This window comes from Dasypus novemcinctus, chromosome 5 (assembly GCF_030445035.2).
Source record: "Dasypus novemcinctus isolate mDasNov1 chromosome 5, mDasNov1.1.hap2, whole genome shotgun sequence".
In the NCBI taxonomy this organism is placed as follows: domain Eukaryota; kingdom Metazoa; phylum Chordata; class Mammalia; order Cingulata; family Dasypodidae; genus Dasypus; species Dasypus novemcinctus.
In genome coordinates, this window is record NC_080677.1 from 29,799,641 (window position 1) to 29,815,886 (window position 16,246).

General features: G+C 43.9%; 1 protein-coding gene across 1 annotated transcript in view; it reads right to left on the reverse strand.

Annotated features, from left to right (window-relative positions):
* The window catches only part of CHN2 (chimerin 2), a 290,985-nt gene that overhangs the window by 141,395 nt on the left and 133,344 nt on the right, over positions 1–16,246 (reverse strand). Inside the window, exon 2 of the mRNA XM_004456592.4 lies at positions 7,202–7,240. Within this exon, the coding sequence (XP_004456649.1) occupies positions 7,202–7,240 (39 nt within the window). The remainder of the gene's footprint in view (positions 1–7,201; positions 7,241–16,246) is intronic.

Genomic DNA, 16,246 nt, shown 5'->3' on the forward strand with positions numbered 1-16,246 from the left:
AGGTGGTCTAAGACGCCTTCTCGAGGGGGGAGGCTCGGCGCTGGCCTTGAAGGGGTTTCCACAGGTAGAGAAGGCACAGGGGCTGATGAGTGGGAGAAGGAGCAGCAGCAGGGACAGGCAATGACAGTGTCTTAGTTTCTGAGGGCTCCACAGCCGAGAACCACAAACGGGGTGACACATAACGACAGGACTTTGTTGGCTCCCAGCTCCGGAGGCTAGAAGTCCAAATCAAGGTGTTGGCGGGGCCTCTAGGGAGGAGTCCTCTTGGCCTCTGTCAGCTTCTGGTAGCTCCTGGCCTTCCTTGGCTTGTGGCCGCTCAACTCCATTTTCTGCCTTTTCACGGCTGCCTTCCTTCTATGCCTGTGTCTGTGTGTCCAAATTTCCCTCTTCCTATGAGGCCAGCAGCCGTGCTGGACTTAGGGCCCACCCTAACCCAGGGTGACCTCTTCTTAGCTAATTCCACCTGCAAAGACTCCATTTCCAAATAAGAGCACGTGCTGAGGTTCCGGGTGGACACGGATCAGCGCAGGACAGATGTGCTGATGGATCAGCCAGGCAGTGTGGCTGTCGAGCCGGGGCAGGAGGATGTGGGAGGAGGCCACTGCCACCGGACCTGTAGTGTCATGCTGAGAAACATGGACATCACCCTGTCTGCAATGGGGAGGAAGCGGACTGTTTTGAGCAAGGAGGTGGCATGTTCAGGTCTGTTTCAGGATAAAGGCAATAAAACAAGACTATTCATAATCACAGATGCTGCCACTTTCTGGACACCAATTATGTGCCCAACTCCTGACGTGCAGCTTCTCTCTTAATCTCCCCAGCAATCTTCCATGGACAAAATGATGGAGATGCCAGGCATTCAAGAATCTTGCTCAAGGCAATACAGAAAACACGAGAAATCAAGATTCAAAGCCTGGATTTAAGATTCCAAAACTTGTATTTTTCGGACCCAGCCAGCAGTTTCCAAAAGTTGATGGTGGAGAGGCCCCGTCCGGTGCTGATGCGTTGGAATCACCGAGCAGCTATTATAAAACACAGATTCCCAGACACCATCCTGGCAATGTGGACCTTGTCAGTCTGGCAAAAGTTCCTGAAATCTGTTCTTTCCAAGGTTCTTGGGAAATTCTAATGTGTATCCCTGTCCCTTTGCCACACTGATGGAAGAAGCAGAGACAGAGAAGCCAGAGCGATTAATTGCACAGGAGAGCGATCAGGAAAGTCTGTGTTAAGACAGCACTGGTGAAAATGCCGATGAGAAGGCCCAGATGATTGCAAAGGAAGACCGACAGGTCTTGACTTGGCTAACTGTAGGGAAGGAAGATTCCTGAATGACTTGGAGATTGAGATGCCATCACAGAAACACGTGATACAGATAACGGAACATCGCTGGGCAGATCGTCTTGGGTGTCACCAGGCTAAATCCTGTTTTCGCTACAGACTCCAGCTTTAGTGAAGAGAAGTAGAGTAGTTCACAAAGTTCACAGCCAGGAAGAGTTTGAGCCAAGGGGCAATTTGGAAAAGAAGGGGGAAAGCCCTCTGCAAATCCCTCAAGCCAGGGTCACCACTCTTGCTTCCTCGTCCCTCAGCAGCAGGCACCATTAATCCATTGCTTTTTCTCAGGGAACAGGTCTCAGAATCTGTAAGATCTGCTCTGTGCTGTTCCAAGCAACAGAAGCTGGCAAATGGGCACAGAGGCCTATCTGCCATCTGGGTTATGTGTCTGTCTATAAAGATAATGAGATGGCAACTGATTGTAACGACAGCAATATAAACAATGGGGCCCTATCTCCTATCTGAGCCTTGACTAAGGGCCCCAGCCCCTCCTTTTCTAGGTTAGCTGGAGCAAAACCAACATCCGAGGGAAAAAAAATCTCTAAGGCATGGTTAATTTAACTGAAACATGCCACCTAAACTGAAATAACGTTGCTTCTTGAATTGTCACAAGCAAAATGCGATAATGGATGTCTCTTCTTGGGGTAGTTCTGGAGACGAGAGAGGTGATGTGATGGAATTGCATCAACAGCAGTATGTTTCAAATATGCTCCAGGCAGTGCCCACACCTGGGTCTTCTAGGGTACTCGAGAAAATTCTTAGCACCAGAATAGTCTGGTCAGCAGGCGTAGGAGCCACTAGAAGAAATGGAAGTAGATAAGGGGCTCCCCTGCTCACCAGGAAACCTAAAGCAGATGGAGAAATCCAGAGCTCGCTTTTTGTTCAGTAAGAGAGCAGGACCCATCCCCTCTGAGAACAAGGCCGGCCTGCCAGTGGGTGGCATCTGCAGATGCTCCAGGGGACAGCCCACGGCCAGCACGAAGCCCAGCCACAGCCACCAGCTTGGGTCAGATTCTGCAGGGGCGTCCTCTAAGGGCCCGCTCTTCCAGAAGGGGACATGCACACCCAGGAGCCAGAGCTGGTCATCTGGTAGTGACACTAAGCCAACACCCCGGCTGCTCACTGCCCACGTCTTCCCAGTTTTCTTGGGAAAATTCCTGGCTGTGAGCAGGGAGTTGGAGACGCTTTGGAGGTCTTCTTTGGCTCAACCCCAGATTCCAGCCTGCTGGGTCAAGGCCTTGCCTCACTAAAAGAACACCAAGATTTAATGGGGTTCTGTCCTTCTCTTATCAAATGCACTGCTGTGAAAGACCTGAGGATGAGGCATATGTAGCCTCCAACCAGGGAGCCGCAAACATAAGTCTGCCTAAGAAAAGCCAGGGGCATTGGTAAAACGCAGATCTCCCTACTTTTCTCATTCAGAGATCTCATTATTCAAAATATTCTCCCAGGTGATTCTGATACAGAGGGTCTGCAGATAAGGGTTTTGAGGTTCGATACTCCTCCTTGGAAAAACAGGCACAAACTGTGACTGCTTGACCTCCTGCCCGGGAGAGTCTCTTGGGAGAGCCGCCAGCAGCAGCATCTGCCACCTAATTGGCACTTGGCCTCTTAAAAAATAAAATCTTTCAAAGTATACCCATGGTGGTTGGCTTTTGAACTTATCTGCTCAGGGCATCCAATTCATACAGCCACAGCTTAGAGTTGAATGTGGCTTTTTTTAGAGCAAACTTGAAAGCTTCAGTGTTTTGGGGTTTGCTCTCAAGTGTTAAGGAATAGTTGCAGACATATCATATTTTGGAATAATACTATTCTATGGAAACAGCTCTGTCAGTGGTAGCATTAGCTTCTAAGAAATAGAGAGGAACAGAGAGGACAGGAACTTAAAAGGTCCTCATGTGACAGCATGGCACTTTGTGGCCCCACGGTGCCTAGCTTCAGGCAGAAACTTAATATGTGCTTGTTGAATGAATGAAAAATTTGATGAGCTCTGTATTTTATATAATATACTGAGGGAGCTGACTGCTAAGTTTCTTAGACCTCTAAATTTCCATGTCAGTCATTGTGGTTGCCTCTCTAGCATCCATTCTCATCTTCCTCCTTCCTAAAATATTCCCATTTCCCTAGTTACATGGATTGTGTAGAAATAAGTCTCCCCCAGTTCCACTGGTGAGCCTGGATTAGTTTAGGGCAGTGAATGTATTTCATCTCTGACCACAGTGATGGAGTCAGGAATGAGTAACAGGCCAGTCAGGGCTAGAGCTTGGTTCTGAGACTTTGCTGGAATTGTCAGGAAAGCAGGCCATCTCTTTGCCTGCTGCTTTTGAATGAAGAAGCAGAAGCTCTGGCTTTGGGTGACTATCTAGGAATCACACTAAGAGTGGAGACAAACCTAAGAAAGTGGAGCTGAGAAAGGAAGAGATACAAACTGGGGTCTGGTAATGTTATTTGAGTTTGTGGAACAAGTCCTATCTGAAACCAGTGCCAGAGGCTGGAGTCAATGAATGGGACTGAGTTGAGTATTCTGTTACTTGCAGCCAACAGCACTGCAATTAAAACTTAGAAACAGCTTCTTAAAGTGAACCATTATGAAGTAGACTAGTTTTTTTTTTTTCATTTTAAAAATATCATAATTGGGGACTAATGCTTACTAATAAGAACCTGACATCAAAAAAGTCATAGTTATGGCCAACAAAAGGCAAGAAAACAAATACATAGTGATACATATCTATTATCATTGGAAGTCATTAATTTTTAATTCAAATACTATGTCAAAACATATATTATACCAGTAAATATATGACAGATTTCAAAGTACCAAATAATTGCTAGAGTTTGTGACTAAGGAATATGGATTTTGCAAATTATATGCTAATGAGTTTGACATCAGTATCTAAAATTAATCTCTTACAAGATGGTTTGTGAGTATTTCAAAGAGAAGTATTTAGCGATTCTTGAGGTCCAGAATGGATTTACAAACAAGTTATATCAGACTAAACAAATGTGATATTGTGAAAGGTTTGGTAGACTTTCAGATCAAGAAAATGCTAGAGTTTCCATATATTTAGATTTGTCAAAGGATCTCATGAAGGTCTGCACAGCTCTCAGATTTCTTCTCCTGTTCATCCTTCAAGATCCACAAGCAAATTCCTTCACCCTCTTTATAAAGTCTTCTCTAATTCTAGCATGGGGGAGAATGGCATCCATTTGGCATTTTCTCTTAGTTGGTTTACATCTGCCTCCCTCACTAGGTTATAAATTGGAGGAAAGTACAGAGCACATCTTATTCATTTTTTTTTTTTTTAAAGATTTATTTTTATTTACTTAATTCCCCTCCCCTCCCCCAGTTGTCTGTTCTCTGTGTCTTTTTGCTGCGTCTTGTTTCTTTGTCCGCTTCTGTTGTCGTCAGCGGCACGGGAAGTGTGGGCGGCGCCATTCCTCGGCAGGCTGCTCCCTCCTTCGCGCTGGGCAGCTCTCCCTATGGGTGCACTCCTTGCGCGTGGGGCTCCCCTACGCGGGGGACACCCCTGTGTGGTAGGGCACTCCTTGCGCGCATCAGCACTGCGCATGGGCCAGCTCCACACGGGTCAAGGAGGCCCGGGGCTTGAACCGCGGACCTCCCATGTGGTAGACGGACGCCCTAACCACTGGGCCAAAGTCCGTTTCCCCTTATTCATTATTGATGCCTATTATTTATCCTCTGGCACTCAGAAGGTATCCAGGGTTTGTTTGCTGAAAGATGAAATGAAAGGATAATAACCTTGGAAACAAGATGGGGTCTCATGAGCTTGATAGCAATATTGTTAAGTTTATAAGAATTCATGGATCTGGGACAACCAAAACTGAGAGGTCTTTCTCAGGGATGTTCTCTAGGGTTTTGGTCAATGCATTTTTGATGCTGTGGATGGCATGGTGAATGGCATACTCCTCTCATTTTTTGGACTTCCACATTACTAGAGGTCCTCAAACAGCCTTAATGACCATTAGTTGAGGTTAACAAAGGGGGAACACAATTATTTCATTATATTTATATTCAATGGCCTCCCCTTTCCCTTCTGTATTAGAAGTTTTATGATTCTAGTTCAAATAATAATGTTTTAATAAATATCTTGGTTATATCCAAAAATCAGACTTAAAAGAAATACACCAGGTAAAAGTGGTATGGTGAATATGTAATTACAGCACCTTTTCTAACTTCCTTAGGACACAGAACTGCTGTAAAAAGAAATACAGGGAAGTCCAAGGTCTCCAAAGAAAAGACAAAATGACTGTGAGTCAATGCCATCTTTTCGCTTCAGTACAGCTCTCTGCAGTGGCATTCACTCGGCAAATATTTATTGGGTAGTTAATGTATGCAAGGCTTTGTGTTGGGTGATGTGTGCGGCATAGCAAGTCATGGAACACAGATAACTATCCCAATACCTCTCACTACAGATATTTTGTTGATTTACTGTCAGAGCACTTCACACCCCATTAGGAAACAAACAAACAAAAACATCCAATTACTTAGTCATTAGCACTGCTTTATAAAATAGATTGGACTGCAGAACATTAGATTGGAAGGGCCTTTAGAGACCCAGCACAACCCCTTTATTTCACAGATGGAAGAACAGACTCATGTAATAAAGAGCGAGGTGCCCCTATATGTGCTGACATGGGAAGATATTTGTGAAGTGAAACAAGCAAGTTGAAGGACACCAAGCACAGCATAAATCCAGTTTTACAAAGTGAAACTACAACCAAACCTTGGAATGTTAGTCATATATATATAAACAAGTGGAAGGGTATGGTTCTAGAATTGACAGGAGTCAACTCTTGGGAAGAGGGAAAAGAAGAGTGGAATATGGGATGGGGGGCTGGTTTGGTGTTTATGGGAAATTTTATTTGCCTTATATAACTTTTTATTGCTTTTGGAATCAGAATATACATACATGCATATATGTATATATATGTATGCCTGTGTATGAATGTATTTATATATATATATATATAACTCATATGTCTGTATATAGAAATATAATTTTAAATAGATAAAAGCCTTGGAGACTTGCAAACTGGAGCCAGGCTTACTTCTGGAATCCACTCTGAATGCCAGCCCACCACTTGTGATACCCATCACTCAGGGCTGTGATGAGAATTGGAGAATTCAGTTGCTTAGGACAATGGCTGGCACACCTGCAGGTTCTCAATGGGTGGTAGCAAAAACAGCTACATCAATGATAATATAATTATTATTATTACTATTATTGTTACTATTATTGCATGCCTGAACACGAACCTGTATCCCCTACTCTCAGCACTGTAGGTTTCCATCACATCAAACTGTTTCCCTCTCTCACTGAACAATTACTTAGTTAGGCATATGATACTAAGGAAAGAGACAGTGAGTTTGAGGTGATGACAACTTTCTGCCATCACAAGGGCAGCCGAATTGATGACTGATTATCAGATATGACCACTTTTTTTAAGGAGTCACATTATTCATTTGCTATCTGTTAAGTTTTTTAGTAGTAAATGTCATATGCTATTATGGCAACTGGCCAAGAATGTAATTCGTGGAAATCAACAAATTCATTCTTGCTAACCAACTGTGGAAAATATTTGAAAGCCCCAAACCAAAGGGCAGGGAGTCAGAATATGCATATTGTCTTTCTAGACCTTCTTGAACTGGGTCACAGGCAGGCGGCTCTTGGGACTCCCGGCTGGGGAGAGGTGCTCGGCTTGTCCTCTCTGACTAATACCATGGCTAAGAAGGATTTGGGTGTAGGGCTGTGGAGGCGGGTTCCTCATGCACACTGAACCAATGGCAAGCGGTGTACAAAGAGGCAGGCTACAGACTTCTGAGGAGACTTCCATTTCCGATACTCACGGTACGATTTCCAGATTGGAGGCTGGTACTCTTCAGCATCTAGAATAAAAAGAAAGAAATCAGTCAGTGAGCCTGAACGTCAAACTGTCAACATGTGTCTTCTCCGGAGGAACAACAGTCTGTCAGCAGCACATGCGTTCAAATCCCAGGAGGAATCTGCACTCATTTGTGGGACAGTTTCAGGCAGGAGGGAGGGAACGGGCATTGCAACCCTTGTGGACTTAACACCAATTTCTGCAGATCTCTTACCACGACAGAATCAATTGCTTAACTATTTTCACAGAGCCCAGTTAGTCAAAAAAAGATTTTTTAAGTAATTACCTTGATTGCATCCTCCAGCAATCCTTTCAAACAGTATTTACTTAATTTGGCATAATGAACACATAATTTATCTTAGAGTTTCCAATCAGAAACTTAGTCCATTATTTTAAGACTTGAGGATAAGGGGAGCAGATGCAGCTCAAGTGGGTGAGTGCCTGATCCCATTTATGAGGTCCCGGGTTCAATCCCTGGTACCTCGTCAGGAAAAACAAACAAACAACAAAACAAATCAAAACCTTGAAGACAAGATGCAAAGTGGCAAGTATGTGCATTAAATCTGGGAAGTCATGAGGCCCAGCCAACTGAACTCCTAAAATAATAGGTCTGACAGTAGAGACAGTGATGACTCAATTGGGATCACATTATCTCCTTGAACTTACTCCATGTGACTTAGAAAATTTCTAGAAAACCTCTTGACAATCAGAAGTGTCAGAAAGAAAGTATTACAACAAAATGTGGAGGATGAAATTTTTATTCATCAATCTGGAAAACAGACAATGGGAGGAAATCTGCTTGTTCAGTCGACTCAACCATCGCAAGGCTGACAGCTGAATTGATAGTTCTGAGGGCATCCTTACAGCCCCTCCTGAGCTCTGAGACATAGGGCTTGGTAAAACATTCTCTATTTTAAACAGCCAACACTAGGAATCCTTTTCCCCAAATCATGGAATGTCGAGCCGGAGGGAAACTGAGAGTTCCCTAGTTCCGCACCTTTAGATAGGAAAGCCCGGGCTTTATCATCGGGCACATCCCACGCTCTGTCCTTACACTGACCTGGTCCTAGTACTTCTGTCACATTCAACTTGCATGCAAAGGAATAGAAATGCTCCAACCCCATGTGTAATTCAGGTCCTGTCGTTCCATGTACTCAGATGGTTTAGTTAACGTAGGAGAAAAATTTCCCCTGAGAAACAAATATGCTTTTTATAAAGGAAAACTAACTCAAGAGTAGCAAACTTCCCCAAATCCTATTCAATTAAATTCGTGTAGCTTAAATTAAATTCTTTCACAATTAGTGTCTTGCTCTCTGGGGCCCACCCTATCACAGTGTCAGTTAATTGCCTCCAAAGGTAGTTTCATATGAATGAGTCTGTGTAATCAGCCTAACTCTCCTTAGGAACCTACGGTTGGCTACAGTACAACAGTAATGTCTTACGCTGTTATTCAAACTTAGTTTGCTGAACAATAGTGGGCCGTGAGTTCTTACTATTTTGTCGGCGTAAGAGAACTACATCTTATCACAGTGAGCTTGTACCCCAAACAAGCAATTCATTTTATCTTATACATAAGGTAAACCAATTTTAATGGGTTAACGGTGAATGCTGTTGATAAAGAACATTCAAATAAAACAAAGCAAGTTGCTGAGTATACAATAAAATTCTAGAACCATCCACACAAAGTCACTTCATCAAAAAGGCAGGCCCTGTATGTTAAAATGTTGAGGTGGGAGCAGCTGTGGCTCAAGGATTGAGCACCTACCTCCCACATGGGAGGTCCCAGGTTCAGTTCCCGGTGCCTCCTGAAAAAACAAAGACAAAGAACAAGCAAAGCAAGCAAGCAAGCAAGCAAACAAACAAACAAAAACCAACTCAGGGAAGCTGATGTGGCTCAGTGTCTAAGCACTGGCTTCCCACATACGAGGTCCTAGGTTCAATCGCTGGCCCCTAATACCAGAAAAAAAAAATGTCGGTGGTATCTTCAAAAATATTTTGTCAAAGACAAAGATTAAAAAAAAAAGGCAGGCTACATATAAACACAAATCACTGAGACACCACCTACCCAAAACTGTAATGTCTTGTTATTTTGCGTGAAATTTATTCTATGAGGCAAGCACAGCCCCCAAACCAAGAAGTGTCAAGAAAGTTCAGCACTTGCTATACATTCAGGGAAGGTTCCAAGAGAGATGAAGATGGGCCTCTTTTACGCAGGTCGTTAAATATGCTCCACTTGGATCTCCTCAGATTTTCCCACCTAAGGTCAGAAGAAGGTTAGATCAGGTGACCTCTCACTGTCCATTTGTTGTTTTGTAGAAAACCTAGAGTTTGGCTTCGTCTGAAACACTGCCCCCTAAGTTCTTCCCTTTTCTTTAGGCTGCCCTGCACGCTACACAAAATGTATCCCTTTTCAACTGCTCCTCGTTGGCACCTAACAGAGAGAGGGAGAAAGCCACCCACAGCACCTGGAGATAGCACCCCCATGCCTGCCCTCTGCGTGTGGAATGAAAGGCAACCGGCTCACAGCTGCCTACAAGGCGCTGCCTCGGCTGCTCCCAGCCCACCTCTTGACTCCACTGCAGACATTTTTTCTCTTTTCACTTCTTCAGCCACGCTGGCTTTGCTCTGCTCCTAGAATGAGACAAGCTCTTTCAAGCCCGCTGGCCTCTGCCCTTGCGGACCCTCCAAGTAAAATGCTCTCCTCTGGCTCTTTGCATGGCCGACTTGCTCCATCATGTGAGGCAATTGTGAACATCACCTTCCGCGGCCTTCCCTGACAACTGTGTATAAGCGCCCCCGTCACTCTCCTAACACACCGCTTATTTTTCTTCATCGTGCTTATTACCATCTGAAATTACTTATCGATCTGACGGCTTGGTATTATTGGTCTTTCCCCACTATTAACCAAACTCCATAAAAGCAGGTATTTTGTCTGATTTTTTCTGCATTGCCAGCTCTTCCCAGGGTACCTGCCATATAACAGGTATTCAAAAAATACATGTTAAACAAATGAACAAACTCTCAGGGTTCAAATCCTTCCTCTGACAGTTCCTGGCTGAATAACTTCAGGCAGATTGCTGGCCTTCTTTTAAGAGCCTTGCAATACTCCTCTTTGTAAAACAGATCATAATCTAGCTCTTCGGGTTATGCTGGGCACCTGGCAAATGGTAAGTTCTCCATCACCACTCAGTACTGTTGTGCTGTCGTTAAAGCACCTGTGCTGGCTCTTCCTGAACTGGGCTCATGCTCTCCTCTCCCTTGACCGCAGCCAATGGCATCTCTATTCTTGCCCCCAATTTCTGGGCCTGTAATTAAGTTCTAGTGCTGTTGTTACTGGAGGTTTTTCTTTCCCATAAAAGAATTCACAAAGTGAGAGACCATGTGCCATGCTTCAGTGGAAAATCTATAATTACCTTGGCCTTAGAGACACTTATCACAACCCACTAAAGTCCCCTGTTAGGAGGTCTGGGTCAAGTGACAAGGCATAAAATATTGTTCATATGTTTGAAACAAATTTTTAGTTGTCTCCAGCACCAACCCATCAACACAGACACTAGTTGCCCCTATTTCTGATGACACTTTTCAAAGGTCTATTTCACTTTCCAGCAGCATGACAGCTTTTTCTTTTTAAAACCTGGAATGGGTTTTGAAGGTCATTCAGTTCACCTTCCTTATTTGGCAAGTGAGGAAACTGAAATGCAGGACCAGGAAGTGGCTTCTTCAAGGCCGTAAACAAGCGAGAGAAATAGGTGGGATTCATGTGTGGAGATCTGCCTTCTAGACTTCTGATATAGCATTCATTTATATGATAAGTTACATAAATTAAAATCAAGAAAACAACATTATTATAGAATAGACCTGTTACTTCCATTTCTGGGAGCCTTGAAAGAAAAAATTAATACAGAGTAAAAAAAGGAATTGATTGTTTGAAAAATTGACACCAAGTCAAAGGTGGGACAGTATTACATCTATACCCATACCCCCATTGAATAATTCAAGTCAAGCCCTATAAGAAGGGAACGGTTAATAAATTATCATATCCTACAGCCATGGAAATGATGATCGGGATTAAAATCTGATTCTACCCTTTACTAGCTTGGGTAAACTTAGGCAAGTTATTTAATCTCTCTATGCCTCTGTTTTTTATTTTAAGAATGAGGGTAAAATAATATGCAATTCACAGCATTGTTTTGAGGATTGGATGGGTTAATATATACAAAATGCTTCAACTTGGGCCTGGCATACAGTAAGCTCTGCGTTTGCTGTTATTATCTATCTTTAATGACATGGAAAAAATGTTTGTGCTACAATTATTAAGTATTAAACAAATCAGGTTACAAGACAACTTATTAAATATGGACCTTTCTTTGAAAAAGAGAAATATTTATATACATAGAAATTATCTAGAAGGCTACAAACCCAATCCTTAAAAGTTGCTGTATCTGATAGTGAAAATATGTAGGTCATTTCTATTTTTGTTTTCTTTACCTGAACTTTATAATTTTTTCTAAATATTGCTTGCATAAAAATTAAAATGAATGAGAAAGAAATCAGTGGGAGTGCTAGGTGTTTCCTTTTTTATTTTTTAAAACATACTGTAAATCACCATCTTGAAAATAAGTGGATGTTTCAACACCCAGCAAAAATAATCTTTAATTAACACATGCAGCCTGTACAGTTGTGGCATAGTATTAGTTCAAGAAAATGCAAAGGTGAAGACAAAAGCAGAGAGACATGTGTTACTGTAGCAAAAGCCACAGCCAATCCCCTTGGCCTTCTTTTCAAAGTGCTGTGAAATAACATCAATGAGCAACTCTAAGCAGGCAGGAAAACAGGCATCTCCTCTCATTCAAGAGGAGTTAAAGGGGGTAAAAGAGAAAGAGATGTGTAGGAAATGATCAAATATTACAAAAATAGGTACTAAGGCCCTCAATGAAACAATCCACAAAGAAGCTGAACATACAAAAAAAAAATCGAGGGTGGGGGGGGAAGAGAGAAAAATGGAGGGAGGGAGAAAAGAAACGAAAACCTGATTAAAGGGGCCCAGAGGTGCTGGTTAACACTTGAGAGTAACCTTGAGAAACCTTTATGTACTAACATAACTAAACCCTGAGAAGATGGCTCTATAGTCTGATCTTCTGTGCAAGATGAAGAATTCTGGAATTAGCCTATGGTGCCAGCAATGGGGAAACTCTCCTATGTCTGAAACAACAGGGCAAGAGGGAAGCAGGGAGTAGTTGTCATAAAAGTCCTCTTTTGAGATCAAGACCATGGAGAAAATAATTTAATGCCTCTATTGTTTTTACTAAACTTTAAAGTAATACACACTTATCGTTAAAAAAAAAAAATCAAAGTCCAACAATTCCAAAGTGTATACTTCAGAAGGTTCCCACCTCAGAACAAAAAGAACCATTAACAGATTTCTGAGTCTTTCCAGAATTTCCCCTGTAAGTAGTTAGCACAAAGATTTACAGAGATGTTCTCCTATCATATATAATGTTCTACAATTGGCTTTTGAAATTAATATCTCTTAAGGATCTTTCCACATCAGTACACATAGATTATCTTCCTTTTAATTGCTCCTTGCCTGTTCTATTGAATGAATCTCCCCAATCATTTTGTAATAATTTTCAGCTGATGGACATTGAGGCTATTTTCATTTTTTTTTTTTTTTTCTTCTAGAAACAGTGCTGCAATGACATGTTGCATGTACAGGATAGATTCTGGAAAGTTGAACTGCTAGGTGAAGTACCTCTGCGTTTTTTTAATAACTATTGTTGTAAGAGTGGTGTTGAGTGGAACTTTGAACTGTGCACAAGAATACCTGTTTCCCCACACTCTCGTCAATACTATTATCAATACACATTTTATTTTTTGATGGCTTTCAGATCAATTAGAAAACACAAAGATGAGGTGAAATATACACTTGCAGGGTTGCAAATGGAGGAAAAGAATGCTCCTGGGAGTGAAGCTGTGGAAACACATGGTAAAGGGAAAACACGTTAATCCTCCTTGTGATAGAGGCTGCAGCTGGAAGATTATATTCCTCTGGGCATTTTTAGCTCAGAAATATGTTGATTCATTGGAATCACCTGAGGAGCAAGTGTAAAGGAATTTGGGGACTGATTAATGAAGAAAAATTAAAGAATGCCATCTGTTCCACTTGGGTAAGTGATAACTAAAGAGGAAATACCTGTAAACATCCAGGAGCACTAGATTCCTTTGCTTGACTCAGTGGAGTATGACTAGACTAACAGAAAAATACACGCAGGTACTTTGGAAAATGAGAGGCATGACAGAGTCACCAGCTAGAGAATGATCTACCTGGGAAGCTGGAGGTGAGCTGATTTTTAGAATATTTCAAGTAAAGCTGCATGTATTGTATCTGGGAGGTCATTTGGAAAATCAAGGGTGGAAAGAGTGGGTCCCTCCTCTGCTTTCCCCTCTCCCTCTAGAAGAGTCGCCTCTGCTGCCACTTTTGATTGATGGTTGCACACATTTGCAAATGGGCTGCAGTGGGCTTTTTCCAGGGAAGCTGGATGAAAACAGATTTCTTAATCAGGCCTGGGAGAGCCTGGTGATGAAATGACAGTTGAGAATTTGTTGGGTGATTAGCCTGATGGACCCAGAATGGGTTGGGCTCCACATGAGAGCAAACAGCAGCAGCATGAGCAGTACGTTATGTTTGTGCACATGCTGCAATATGTCCTCGCCATACACATCATGCCTGAGTGTCAGCCCTCTGGGGTACGTGAGGGGCCAGAGAGTGCCGCCCGCAGCTAGCGTCTTGGCAGGCCTTCGCAGCCAAATGGCGCAGACCTGAGCCACGACACGACCTGGAGCTCCTCTAACTGCCGCCAAAGATTGAGATGGGAAGGCTGTTAGATAGCTAAAAGAACACAGAAAAGTATTCTGATGGTTAATTCTCACCTGTACAGGTCCCCTGCCTTCCCCCGAGGAATGAGACATCCACGTATTCCTTTTGGAAAATAAAGGCCTGAATAAAGGCCTGATGGACAGTCACCTCTTCCCTCCTCCAGACTGAGGATCTCATGTCAGGAATTTGTGTAATTTATTTAGCCCTACTTTCAGAGGATAGTAATAAGACAAGTTCCAGAGACAATTGTTGGGTCCTCAGGCTGGGCCCCAAGCAAAAGGCTAAACTGGGATTTTCAGATGGCCATGCAGCCAGCAAAGGCCTTGGGCTGGAGATTGTGGTCACTAGAGGGCACTGGGGCCACACAGGCATCTGTCCTGAATCCCTTCTCCTGCACACAGAGGGTCCATGAGATCCTTTCGTTCAACAGTATTTACCGAATAACTACCAGGCAACAGTAAGCCAGGTAGGCAGGCTTTGGACGCTCCATGTGGCCTGGCTCCTGCCAGCTCGTTCATCTCTTCTCTTGCTCACTATTCCTCAGCCACTGTGGCCTTCTTTCCAGTGTTTGAGTACATCAAGATTGCTCCAGGCTTAACGGTTCTGCCCTGGCTTCTCTCTCCTTTATCCACGGGGCCTGCGTCTGATTTCAGCTTAACTGTTCTGGCTCCTCAGAGAGGCACCACTGGACTGTATGATCTAAAGTGGTCTCCCGGCTGTTCTCTTTAATTCTCCAGAGGGCCCAATCACAGTTGGGAATGTTTTCCTGTGTGCTTATATAAGTATTTCTTTTCTGTCTCCCCACACGAGAGGAACCTCACTTATCTTGTTCTCTGATGTCTGGGTTACCCTTACCACATCGGGTACATTTTGTGAATGACAAGAGAGTGTCCCTTTCAGGCAAATGCACAGCTTGGTGGGTGGACGGCACCCCGAAGAGAAGAAGATGCTTGCTCTGGGAGACATGTCCAGCCCCGAGCTCATGGTCTGGAAAGTGGAGCCTGGGTCGGGTTTGGAGTCCCACTCATCCCTCAGCTGGGTACACGACGCACAACTGAAATGGCCCTGAACGCAATAAAGGGTTAAAGAGTGAAAGAGACATTGCTCCCAGACTCAAAACTTGCATGCTGTTGAGGGAGACAAACAAATAAAGAGGAAATCATAACAAAGCAAGAGGACAGGCAGGAGGAGTGCCACTAGCAGGACCTCCCAACTTTGGAAGGCTGGGTGGGACCTGGGCCAGTCAGACCCTCCCATGCCTTGGCATCACCCCTGACTTTGAGAAGCACTGTCCAGGGACCATTAAGAACAATCCGAGCAGAATGGGACTGAAGAGTAAGGCCTAAGGTCCCCAAAGACAGAGCAAGCGAGCGGCACGAGCGGTTTCTGGTGCTACGGCACACTGAGCCTGGTCAAAGAGGTCCTCTACCACCCAGACAGCCCCCACAGCACCAACGGCAGGGGATGTCACGACCCGCATTGACAACTGGGCTTATGGAGCCTGGGACCCAGCCCAGGGTGTGGCCTGTCAGGACCAGAGGCAAGACAGAACGTGGCATGGAGCGGTTTGGCCTGCTGGCTGCAAAAGAGAGGATGGTGGGGTAAGGGGCTGGGTGAGTGGAGACGAGGCTCCAGGCTAGGGATCAAATTAGAGAAATAAGCGTAGGACAGATAATTAAGGACTTTTAAAGTCATACTAGGGGGTTTACCTATGTTCTAATGGGAAAGGGGAAGGTAAGCAGGGAGGACACAGGACCCAATTCGTATTTTAGAATAATCGCTCCCGTGACAGTGTGAAAAAAAATGGAGTGGAGAAGTAGATGTGAGGGTGGGAAGAGCAGAGGCAGCGGGGCCTCTGGCATCCGGCAGCAGCTAGGCAGGCAGCTCGGAGAGTACTCTCTAGGATGAGCTCGAATGGTGGCAGGAAACAGGGAGAAAACGGGGTGGACTTGAAAGACATTGAGAGTGTAGAACCATCAGGACATGGTATTGAATTAGATAGGAGCAGCAAATTAGAGGAAGGAAAATGCCTTCTGTCGTAGGCAGAAGAAGATGAATGGTTTGGGTTTAAGCAACTGGATGGATAATGACACATCCACAGAAATAGGGCCGACCTGGTGAGATTCAGGCTTG